Source organism: Hibiscus syriacus, unplaced genomic scaffold (genome assembly GCF_006381635.1).
Source record: "Hibiscus syriacus cultivar Baekdansim isolate YM2019G1 unplaced genomic scaffold, ASM638163v2 tig00008706_pilon, whole genome shotgun sequence".
Lineage (NCBI taxonomy): Eukaryota > Viridiplantae > Streptophyta > Magnoliopsida > Malvales > Malvaceae > Hibiscus > Hibiscus syriacus.
In genome coordinates, this window is record NW_024062173.1 from 451,041 (window position 1) to 464,063 (window position 13,023).

At 36.4% G+C, this 13,023-nt stretch overlaps 1 protein-coding gene and 1 pseudogene across 2 annotated transcripts; one reads left to right on the forward strand and one right to left on the reverse strand.

Annotated features, from left to right (window-relative positions):
* Positions 1-4,513: 4,513 nt before the first annotated feature.
* LOC120202438 (OVARIAN TUMOR DOMAIN-containing deubiquitinating enzyme 2-like) lies at positions 4,514-7,276 on the forward strand. 2 transcript variants are annotated; one of them, XM_039202859.1, is made up of 9 exons: positions 4,514-4,607; positions 5,112-5,195; positions 5,301-5,346; positions 5,900-6,008; positions 6,160-6,251; positions 6,351-6,413; positions 6,686-6,804; positions 6,952-7,027; positions 7,131-7,276. In XM_039202859.1, the coding sequence occupies exons 2-9, from the start codon at positions 5,131-5,133 to the stop codon at positions 7,185-7,187; spliced, it is 627 nt and encodes a 208-aa protein (XP_039058790.1). In that variant the 5' UTR covers positions 4,514-4,607; positions 5,112-5,130; the 3' UTR covers positions 7,188-7,276. The 2 variants fall into 2 exon arrangements, with proteins under 2 accessions (XP_039058790.1, XP_039058791.1); XM_039202860.1 differs by lacking the exon at positions 4,514-4,607 and adding an exon at positions 4,664-4,729.
* A 592-nt stretch (positions 7,277-7,868) lies between these two features.
* Positions 7,869-11,952, reverse strand: LOC120202435 (annotated as a pseudogene).
* Positions 11,953-13,023: the final 1,071 nt, after the last annotated feature.

Below are 13,023 nucleotides of genomic sequence, written 5' to 3' on the forward strand. Positions count from 1 at the left end.
ACACAAGCGACGAACGATAATTTTTGAGAAGATCTTGTAAGACGTATTCAACAGGCTAATTGGCCGAAATTGAGTAATGTTGTCAGCTGCAGTGATTTTCGGAATTAGCACCAGGAAGGTTCTTAAGATTTTTGTCTCCATTTTTCCCAAATTCAAGGTTCTATTCACGAACTCTCATGTGGTGTCTTTAACAGTGTCCCAGTTTCGTTTATAGAAAATGGGTTGAATGCCATCCGGACCCGGAGCTTTCAAACCCTTCATGGAGAACAATGCTACTTTTACTTCCTCCATAGTGGCTTGATTCATTAGCTCGGTTCTTTCTTCTTCGTTTAATCTAGGCATGAAACGATCGTAATCCCTTGACAACTGGACGTGCACTTTCGCAGTGAACAACCCCTTGTAAAAGTTACAGACATGATGACAAAGGGTATGTTTATCTGTGATCCATTCATTCCCAATGTACAGCCCGACAATTTTATTAAATTTGCGCCTTACCATGGTCGTGATATGAAAAAACTTCGTGTTCCTTTCTCCTTTCAAAATCCAATCCAGTCGAGATTTTTGAAGCCAAAGGATTTCCTCCTGCTCCAACACATGTTGATACTCAGCGCCAAGGGTCTTTTCCAATTCTTGAAGATGTATCGAATGAAAGTAATTTATAGATCTTTGGATTCCTTTGATTCGTTTCAGCAGGGTCTTCTTACGTTTGAAAATGTTCCCGAAAGTACTCTCCTTCCAATCTATGATCACTTGTTTGGTCTCTTCCACTGCCTCCACAAGAGAGTATTTCTTTTTGTCCCATGCTGTACTGAATATTTTGTTGAAATCCTCGTGTGTAAGCCAAGCTGCTTCAAATCTAAAAGGTCGTTTCTCTTTTTCTCCAGGAATATCCCAATTCGTGTTAATCAGAATTGGATTATGGTCAGAGTACACTCTTGTTAATGTAGCCACTCGAAGGTTAGGAAAGTACTCGACCATCTCCATATTATGAAGTAACCTATCGAGTCTTTCCTGAAGAGTGACTCTTCCATGGAGGTGTCTAGTCCAAGTAAACTTATTACCAACATATCCAGCATCCATCAGGTTGCATCTATTCCAGTGATCGCGAAACTTGACGATGCGACTCATGCAATTGGAGTTACTGCCTAAACGTTCTTCCAATGTAGCAAAGTCATTGAAGTCACCCACTATCATCCAAGGCTGATTAATAGTTGTAGAGTAATTGTAGATATTCTCCTAGGCTTCTTCTTTTTTAAGCGAATGAGGTTGGATATAGACAGTTGAAAGCAGCCATCTTTTATCGTCTTCTATAATTTCACAGTGGATAACCTGGTCTGTGTGTTGCCGAATGGTCACCTCATGCGAATTAGAATTCCAAAGAAGAATTAAACCTCCCCGGAGACCTTGAGAGGGGACCTCAAAATGATTATCGAACTTCAATTTTTTCTGGAGCAAAGGACCAATACTTGTCTTTGCTTTTGTTTCGAGAAGACAAATAATGGTTGGATTCTCCTCCCGAATCAACTCTCTACAGTTCCTGATGAAATTTTGGTTACCTACTCCACGACAATTCCAAGACATCAACTTCATTGGGTGGAATTAATATTCGTGCAAGCCTCAAAGGCCATCATCTCCTTAGTGTAATCAACATGTTCCGGTTCAATTGGTTCAGTTTCCATCTCCCGAACAGCCTGGAATTCAGCTATACTAGTAGCATTTTCAACCTCCATAGATGGGTTTTCGTGATATTCCATTCTCTTTCTCACCTCTAATTCTGGTTCCATGCCAACTTTTTGATTGTTTCCACCAGTATATTTGTTGCCTTTTATTCCACCCTGTTCGTCTCTCATCGCAAGGAATATTGGAGGCCGCAATGACTCGTCTGTTTTCCTATGAAACTCACATCCTAAGCTTTCTGTCAAGTTACGAGTTTTAGCTCTGCTGCTACCATCTTCACTTCTGGTCGATCTCATGTCTTTTGCAGACCTACCAGTCGTATTAATGTTCTTGTACACCTCTTGGTTCGGGCTGTGATCCTCCTTTTCCTTACTCATCTCATTTCCATCAATATTATTCAAACCATCAAATCTATTATGCTGTCGTGATTCATGAATTCTACTACTTTTATTCTTCTGGTTATTCCTCGTTCCTCGTAATCTCCGTTGAACCAACATCCAAGGTCCGTATCTTTCATTATCCAGTTCTTTCCCTTCATGTTGAAATTCTCCTGTTCATCCTCCTGTCTTTCTTGGTGTTCTTGAGCTTGTGGTTCTATGTTCACCTCTCTGCTTATAGGGGTCACTTTCTGATTGGCCAAGCAGTCTGTGACTCTGTGACCCACCATGCCACAATTGAAACAGATCGAGTGCAGCCCCTCATATTCAATATTGTAGACCCTTTTCCCTATACGAACCTTAGACAACAGAGGAGAGCCTAGATCAATTTCCACGCATATTCTGGCAAATCGCCCTCTTATTGACCAAGCTGTGTGATAGTCAATCTTGATAGGTTTTCCAACAAGTTTTCCTATGTTGCACAAGACCCTTTCCTCAAAATACTCGATAGGGAGCCCTGGAATGTGGATCCAAACTGCCGTGGAAGGAATACTTGCGCTTGCTGCCACGAAATTGGGACGCCATCTCTGCACCGTAATATAATGGTCCATGATCTTCCAAGGGCCTTCCATGAGAACCTTAGCTCTATCCAACATATTCTGAAATTTAATTGCATAAAATCCATACCCAAGATCGATACATTCAAACTCACCTTCTAGTTTCCACAGATTTGTTATTCTACTGATTAGGGTTTTGTAGACCACCGTTTTACCCAATACCTTGATAATAATCGCCTTTGTCCATGGTTTCCTCAACTTTCCTTTCAATTCCTGAGGAATCTCGATTGTCGGGATGTCGTCCCCTTCAGAAGTTTCTTCTTCGTCTGAATCTACATCTTCAACTTCAGTCGAGAATTGAAAACTTTCGGGAAGAAGGGTCGGGCTTATCACTGCATCTTTCCATGATCTTTTTGGCATCTCCTCTTCGAAAGCGTCACCACCTTCCGTTGGTCGGAATATCTTGTTTATTCTTTCTACATTACCTTCCCCTTCCACCGCCTGGGTCACCTTGGTGGCCGGCGGAGCCGCTTCTTGCATGAAAGTAACCTTCAGTTGGTCAGTAAACGGGACGGATAGTTGCCGGGCGGTGTTCTTTGATAAGCAAAATAATATATTGACAAACTATTATATAATAAAATCATGGATATTTTAAAGCCAAGATTAGATATTTCCCTGAAAAGTGGGGCCAAGTGAAGATGACACATTTAGGTCATATTTTGATAAATTATTAGATTGATTTTGTTATTAATTAAATTATTTTTTTAACAATTGTAACTGAATTTTATTAATATTAGAAGGAATTAAAATTACAATGTATTAAAGTATAGAGAGAAATTTAGAGACAACAATCGTCAAAATATTCGTACAAAAGAAATAATTAAAACTAAAGATACGGAGAAAAATAAAATATTCTAATGAGAATGACGATCAATATCAAAACCCAATAACATTCGTAAAAACTTATTGTTTATGTTAAATGAGATGCTCGACGAAGTGATAAAGTAGTAGAGAGCGAACCAAATAATCTATGAGGCTGTTTCACTACACATTCTGATTACATTGACAAACAACTTTTTACCAAAAGAGGTGATTTAAATATATTTAACCACCGACTAATTAATTAGAAAATAAATGACGTGGTGATTTTTTTGCGAGAACCAAATCAACAGCAAATGTATTTTAAAAACTTATCAAAAACCAAGAGGATCGTGCCACAAGAACATAAAAAAATCATGTCACAACGACAAAGAATCTTATTTAAAATTAAAAAGACTCAAACAAAAAAAGATAAAATACATAATATATAAAATAAAAAACTAATAGTCACCGACGATCGACAATCAATATTTAAATCAGTGTCTTCGTCGATTAAATAAAAATCAAAGAGAAAGAAGAATACCACACTTATTAATTAAATTATTATATTTTAATTTTAATTTTAAAGTTTAAATGTCACATTTGCCCCTGTAGTGGATCAAATTTAATATTTTTTTTATTTATCATATTTTCGTATTAATTTAACCCTCAAAATTATTTAATTACATCATTTTATATAATTCTCTTAATTTAAAATCCTAAATTATAAACCCTAAACTAATGTTTAGAGGTAATAATATTATGATTTAAGGTTTAGAAATTATAATTTAGTGTTTTTAAGTTAAGAGTAAAATTATAGAATGATGCAATCAAACATTTTAAAAAGTTAAATTAATATAAAAATACGATAAAGACGAAAGTGATAAATTAAATTTACTAAAGATGCGAAAAAAGTAACTTTTGCCTAATTTAAACTACAATCAACCACGAATTTGACATAATAATTTTAAATTTTGTACAGTAACATAAGAATACACGTGGGGTCCATTTGTTTATCTTTTGAAGTCCCTTTATTTTAAAGTTATATAATAGTCGGTGTCGATTCGAGATCTGGGGGCATTTGTTCTTTCGTGATAAAATTCCGGTTCTTCTGCATTTCCTTTGAATTGCATTTCAGGTAATTTAATTTCTTTAAATTTTGACCATTCTATGTTTTTTTTTGCTAGGTTTGTCCGTCTGGGTTGATTTTATATTTTTCGTTGATAGCATCTCTTGTGATTGAATTATTCCTCGTCGAAGGTTCAAAGTTTTGGTTTTTCTTTTAATTTTTTTTGCTGTTTATTTTGATTTTTTTTTCCATTTTTTCTTTCTTCTCTTTTGTTTAAATTGTTCAGGTATCGTATGTTTATTGCTAATTGCTTAAGAAAAAATAATTTACATTATATTAGTGAAAATTATGAGTTAACTGGGATTCCATGCTCTGATCAATCTACTGCTCCTTGTTTCATTTTCACAAGTTTTGTTTCCCTGTGTGTGTGTGTTTGTGTGTATATATATATATATATATATATATATATATATATATATTCCTGGAATTTAAAGAACCAATTGCTTAGCTATTTCCATGATCAATTATTTAATCATATATTGATGCAAGTTAATTTTGTGTTTTGTTTTTTAGGTGCATAATAATTTGGAGAATGGAAGGTATTGTTGTTAGAAGGGTTATTCCCTCGGACAACAGCTGCCTTTTCAATGCTGTTGGGTTAGCTCATTAAACTACTAGATTGTTAATTTTGCCGTGTTATTAGTTTGATTGGTGTGATTATTGTTTACTTGAGATCGTCTTTCTTCATTTCCTCGCATGTAGGTATGTTATGGACCATGCCAAGACCAAATCTCCAGAACTGAGACAGGTTCTTATCTGCATTATCTCATGATTTTTTTTGTAGGAGCGCTTCGTTTAGGTCATTATGTTATTTTATACTTGCCCGGTGATTCAAGACATATTGAAACTTTTTATGCAGTTAAGTTACCTAGTCAATTCTAGTATTTAGACTTCAATCTGTAGATAGAATGGTTACTAAAAAGGAAGCTTTATATGTTGGTATGAAAATCCATACAGCTGGGGCTTCAGTGGAAAATGTTCAAAATTACCGTGTTACTAATATTACCATATTTAGCTTGTTTGGTGTTTTAAATGAAGTTCGTGCTTTGCTTTGTTCTCCTATTATATTACTATATCTGATGCCTCTACTAGAGGAATGACGTACTTCGTTATTGAGTCGTTATCACTGCTATATATGCTGCATGCATCTGGAATGCCATAGTACATGGAACGATAAATGTGTTTAGTTTGAAGGTGGAAATCTATGAGCATACGTTAAGTGTCAATATAAGGCCATTATCTTTACCATTTTAAATGCAATTTTGTTTTCGTAACCTAGTGTGATTGATGACTGTTTGAAGGTTATAGTGGCAACAGTGGCTAGTGACCCAAAGAAATATTCTGAGGTGTTTCTTGGAAAGACAAATGCAGAGTATTGTTCATGGATTCTTGACTCAGAAAAGTGGGGAGGTTAGTTGAACATCTCCCCCCTCTGCCCTCTCATTTCCATTTCCATTCTAATATTAATTAATTTTATCGGAATGTATTTATTACAAGGACAGTCTTCATATTATTTCATTAGTTGGCTACTGACCTTGGTATGTTATTTCCTGTTTTGAAGGTGCCATTGAGCTTTCAATATTAGCAGATTATTATGGACGGGAAATCGCAGCATACGATATTCAGACAACACGTTGTGATTTGTATGGTCAGGTTAGAACTGCTGATGTTGTCACTCTCTTTTCTCTCTAGTCGTCAATTTTTCGTTATTGATGCTTACACACCCCTTTCTCACTTCAACCTTCATGACAGGGAAAAAACTACTCTGAAAGAGTCATGCTGATCTACGATGGTCTGCACTATGACGCATTGGCCGTATGTTGTTTCATGATCAATTTATTATTTTCTGAGGCTTCATTGTCACCTTTAAAACCAGAGGAATACCAACACTAAGAAGGCATTAGCTGATAATAAATTGCTATAAAAGAAAATTTGAGAGAATCTTTACAATATTATGACCATTAATTGGGGCATTGCAGATGCTGATTGTGTTCTTTTTCTTTCGTAATGTTTTCATTTTTACTTCTTGTTGTGCCATTCTCCTTTGTATGCTTATGTTTTCGGGTTTTTGGAGTTTGTATCAACAGATGTCTCCATTTGAGGGTGCTCCTGAGGAGTTTGATCAGACTATATTTGCCGTGCTGAAGGATAGAACCATCGGACCAGTTGAAGGTCTTGCATTGAATCTGGTTAAGGATCAACAAAGGTTGCATTTTTCAGTATTGAGTATATTATATTTGTTTTTCGATACAATGTTCGAATAATCCCCATTTTATCCTTTAACTGATCTTTTCGAGTGATGAGCATTAGACCACAACTGATTTTGGCTAAATTTCATGTCCTTGCTGTTTAGGAAGAGGAGCTATACCGACACTGCCAACTTCACTTTGCGTTGCGGTGTTTGCCAAATTGGCTTGGTCGGCCAAAAGGTCATTTTCTCCCTCACTTCTAAAGCTCACTATTTTGCATCCGATTTCACTTTATTTCCGTTTAAATAAGACGTTTCTCACGTAGTTCCGTGCAAATTTTTAGGAGGCTGTGGAGCATGCACAAGCAACAGGCCATGTGAACTTCCAAGAATATAGATGATAGAAAAACCGGAGAGTTAGTGTCGTTTTATTAACTCGGCTCCGTTTTATACCTACCTAGTCCATTGAACTTGTATCATTTCTATTCAAAAAAAAAACTTGTATCATTTGGTTGATAAATCATCTCATTGATTCTCAGAAAACAAAATGTTGTTCTAGTTATTTTGGGAACTGTTATTGTAGGATCGATGTTGTGCGAGATGAAAATATTTACTGGTTTCTTGTTATATCATCACAGCAATGGAAAACCTTCAGTTGCATTCATGGAATGGTAAAGGACCATATAATGAGATCTTTCTGTTGTTTTCATGCTTAATAACTTATGTATAATTTCCAAAAGTTTCAACCTTGATCATGCCATCAATGAATGATTCAACCTGGAAACACAAACCCCGTTTCCGAAATGTCAAAAACGGGACATTTGCTTAGCAAATGGTATTTGCAGGCATTAGCAAACAAGCATTCCATAGCTAAGATCTCAGCCTTATGATAAAGGAAGTTGTTTATTAGATACTCATTGTAATACCTTCAAGAGAAAAACACGATATCGATCGATAAACAAAAATAACCCAATCAATGGAGATTACCATTGTGGTCCATTTTATCAATTAGAAAGTAAAAGAGCGAAATATATACGCGCATACATGCATATTTAAGACAAAAAGAGTAAAATGATATCATTTCAGTCTACCATGAACATGTTTTCCTTGATAACCTCAAGTGATACAATGCAAATGTCATGTATTGCTTTCTCTATAACATAGAGAAAGGCAATGTCACCGTGTGGAATTACAAACTACAGAAAAAAGGAGATGAGCCAACTAACCTGTTTCATGAAGAACATCAACTGGCTCAAGGTGTAAGAATTCGATAACCGGAAAATCGGATAATCTGCGGGACCAACCGGGTGTTTTGCATTGAGATTCTCCTTCAACATTCAACCAATTCGGAACTAGCAGCAGAAGCTGCCTTGCGTATGACAAATATATTACTTATCTCCTCTGTTGAATCACCATCAACTTCTAAATCTTCTGTTTAAGAACATGCCGTAGTTGGACCTTTTGGCTTTCGATCCTTGCCTCCAAAAGTTTTGCCTTCAAACTGTTCTGTGCGCCACGAGGCCAGTCAATGCATCCTTTCACCCCTTTCGTTATATGTGGATGACTAGAGTCGGATGAACTCCACTGTCCCATCGAGGGACTGAAGCCACCTTTACACGTTCCTCGATCTGGGGATACAATACCGCCATTAGACATTCTTCCGTTTGAAAGCCGGCCATTAGCTCCTTCTACTGAGACTATCTTGTAATTTTCTCCGTTGTTCGGGCATGACCTCCAAAGCCTTGCAATGGACGACAACTTCTTCGACTGCCTAGCAGGCAATGAACAAACTTCGCTAGTCTCTGTGTTTGGGGTATCTTCATATGCATTTCCTTCCCATTCAGTTCCACTACCTGAGAAATTGCTGTCCCGGCGATTCTTGCTCACAGATGCAGCACTTTCTTCAGGTGAATAACTGAAGCCCTGATCCTCAAAATGACTGAAAGTTTCCCACCCACTCTCATCTTCCTCTATCTCGTCATTCTGATTATATTGTGTGTTTGAATGTCTCGTCACGCTGTCCTTCATCATTTCATCTCAGGGCTCACTGTATGAACTTTTGAGGCATGGCTGGCAGGACTATATGCAGTACATTGTTCATTGTCCCTTTCGTTTGCTTCAGCTAACACATTTTCGAAAACAGCAAATATGTCATCCGGGTTTGCGGGCTCATATGTAAATTCCTTGATTTCTTCAATGTTAACTGAGTGAGCTGCCTGTCTTAGTGATTCCGCTTCTTGCAAGTCTTTCACATCCAGATTTCCAGTTCTTGACCTTAGAAAAGTCTCCAAATCAGCTATAAGCTTGTTCATTTGTGAATACCTCTCTTCAAGTGCTACCTTCGCATCAATCAGCTTCATCTGAACACGTTCTTCACGCCAGACCTCAGCCATCTGCAACATTTTTCTTTCCTCGTCGACTTCCTCCTGAAGCTTCATGGAATCTCTCTTAATTTCTTCCGCTTCAGCCTTGTCTTCTCCAATTTCCTTAGCAAGCTCGTCACATACTTCTTCAATTAGTTCTCTGGCCTTTCTTTCCTTTTCATAATCCTGCATATATTGCTTTGCCGATAACTTGGCAGCAGCCAACTCATTCACCAACTTGGAATTAACAATTTCAAGCCTCTGGCGTTTTTTCTTTTCTCGATTGAAGTCAGCTTTGATGTCCTCAACAAAGGCACGTATCTTCTCATGTTCTCTACTCCGCCATGCAGCTCTTTCCTCGCTAACTTTCTTCAAGAAGTGCTCAATTTTCTTCTTCGAGGACCGGCGCTCAGTCTCAAACTCTTCAATGTGAGCTCGAGCCTGTGCTAGCTCAGCTTCAAGGGCAGAAACAATTGACACAACACTTACTTGGTCAATACGCTTCATGTGGTTGTAAATTTTTCGTACCTCATCTGTTGTTTTTAAGCAGACAGGGTCCCACTTTGTTGCTCCCTCCATTGCAGAGTTCGAAAATTGAATTGAAGGCTCAATCTTAAGAAGGAAAAAAGCAGGATAAGATCAGAAGAGCAAGGAAATCAATATGCAGAAGTCTTCATTTTCGCATGTATTAAGCAAGCTACAAGTATGTTTATTCAAGTTTTTCTTACAAATATTCTTTCTCGAGCGATTTCCCTAGTTTATCCTAGAGTTGAAGTGATTATTGCCACTCATCTTTATCTAATCACGGTTTATGCATTAAATGGAAGTGGTCTGTAATTCTATTCTCTTCCCTTCTAGTTTTTCTAGACTAATCAAGAGTCTCGGATAGGCAATGAACATAAAACGTTTTAATAGGGAGATTAATAATAAATCCCTCGAGCACACAACTTTGGTAACATTAAAACGTCCGAAAATATAGTGAAAAACAACCGATTCTTCTTTTACAGAATCACCAGAATGGAACATAACAAACCCCATCTAAAAGAAATCACCAAATGTGGGTCCCACACGTAGCACGGCACAAATACCATGTTACAAAATAGATTACAAAAGGTTTGGTTTCCTATGTGAGTTCCATTCGTCGTTTCCTTATTGACCAGGTCATTAGAAGTTCAAGATTCAGTTAAGTAGCTCACGGATGCAAGCATACCTTACGCAGGAGGTTGTTCTTTTCACCAGAGACCGAACTTGGGCTCTGTAATGGATCCTCTGAACCATGATTTTTTTCCTTCTGATGATAATGGAATGGAACACCCATAAAATCACCATACTGCAGTAAATCATAAAGTAACGAGCTTGAAATGTCCAGAATCATGATTCGTATTTCATAACAATTAAGATACAATCGTTCGTTCAAGACGGAAAAGAGTGTGAACTGTTAAAAAAGACTAATCAGGCAGCACAACTTTCAGAAGCAGTTCAAACAGATGATTTAAAGCATTCGTTGTGAATCAAGCAAACCCGTAATACTAGCGAATGCATAGCCCTTTCTCGAGAAAATTTCCATAGAAAACCTATCAAACCATGCTCACAAAACTCCTCTTATGATTAGGAAAACAAATCTATAACAGAGCATACAATGATGACAAACCGAAAACATGATAAATGCATCGAAAAGGAAACTTTGGGTACGAAATCATACAAATCGATTACATTTAGCAAGTTTTGAAGGGTTCACTTCTTTGTTAGACAGGCAAGGGAAATGCAAAGCATTATAAACATAAAAGAAATCAAAAAATGAAACAATGGCGGCACTGTAAAGATCAGATTCTTTTCAGCATCAATTGCTAAAGCTTCAGATATAAGCAAGAAATTAACAGTTCTTGAACTCGATCACCTTAGTCTCATTATATAATAAATACTCTATAAACAAATGGGAAAAAGAGCATAAAAGCACAGATCATGGGGGAAAAGGTTAAAAATTCTAACCTCGAACCCTAATCGGTCAGTCCTGTCTGCTCCACCGGGCGCCACCGTCTCCGGAAACCGCAACCGCCACAATCCAGCTGCAAGCTTCCTCGCGGACACTTTCGAAACACCTTGCCTCCGACGTCCACGACCAACACCACTCCTGCAGCCATCCTGGTCTTCCTCCTCCTCCGCGTGCTCCTCTTCAACTCCACGACCTTTCTCTCTCCCTTTCTCTTTCTCCTCCACTTTCCATTTCAACAAAGGCGTCTCCGGCCTACTCCGTCTCCCCACAACCGGCGTACCGCCGACCCGTTTCCACCTCCTGTTCCGTGTCTTCCGCTTCGTCGCCGGCTTGAGATCCGCGTCCGTCGGAATCCTACCCGATAATGCCGCGCGTAAACTAGCTTTCCCCGTCACCTGCATTACTCTCTCAAACTCAAGCCTCACCCATCAGCATCCCAAAAACCAACAAAAAGAAAATCACAAAATTCCCACTTTGTAAACAACCAAAAGGAAAAATTTGCAAATTAGTTGGCTAAAAAATCCATTTTTTTAAAAAGTGAAATCGATTTGAAAATAAAAACACAAAAACAAAACAAAGAGCAAAGGCTGAGCTGATAGAGGATTGACAGTGTGTGTGTTCCTATGTTCTTTTAACCTTTGCTTGTATAGTGGTATCTGGAAATTGAGAAAGAGACGTATCTTAGATATGTAGATACGTTTATATGTATCACCGTAGTTTTGTACGGTCAACGTATAGTTCGGAAAGATACGGTGCCGTTTGGCGGCGTACCGGGACGCGAGTTTCGAGTTTAGTTTTGCTTGATTAGTGGTGGTGGGTTTGCTGAATGACGTTGGTAGATTTACACTTCTTAAATAGGAAACTAAGCGACTTCGGATAATATTTCGGAAATTTAATTTGTGTTAATTTATAGGGTAAACTACTTATTTAGTCTCTAAATTATTAATATTTGTTCATTTTAGTACCTAAATTTTCAATCTTTTTAAAATTTAAAGTTAAATTTTTGAACAGGAGTACTAAAATGAAACAAAAATTAAAGTTTTTAACAATGGATACTAAAAATGAAATAAAAACTAAATTTCAAGTATGATTTTAAAAAAAAATAAAAGTTTAGATACTAAACTCAAAATTTACCCTAATTTATAAACCCTAAACCCTAAACCCTAAACCCTAAATCCTAAACCCTTAACAAGTAACTTAAAATATAAATGGGTTTTTATTTTATACACTAGAGTTATGAATTCTATTTGTATCATTTTAATTATTATATTTGTGAATAATCTAGAGGTAAATACATGTTTGTATTTGTTCAAATAATACTTTCAACCTTTTGATATTGATTGCTCGAATCCGAGTCCTCAAAGAATAACAACAATTCATTTATCACATAGACTACTTTGATTCATGCACATTTTAATTATTAAAAAAATTATGATTCAAATTTCGTGAATACGAATGCTTAAAATATATATATTTGGGGTTTTTAGTGATCGCGATAGTTAAAAAAGATTGTGTGAATTAATGTGTATTAATTAGTGTAATCTTTAAAATTCCTTATGTAATTTCTCTTTGATATAGCGAAAATTTTCTCTTATATTTGTAATTTTTTCATTTAATTTTTTTGCATAAATTTATATATTTTTAACTTACGATTTTATTTATTTATTTATTTCTCGTTATTTTTCTATTTTATTGTATTTTAAATATAAATTAAAAAGTACAATAATTTTTTAAACTCACGTGTACAATTAAAGAGTAAATTACGTATTTAGTATTTAATCTATTAATTTTAGTCTGTTTTAGTACTAAACTTACAATTTTTTTTTTAAAAAAATTACCTAACGTTTAATTTTTGTTTCATTTTAATATACATCATCAAAA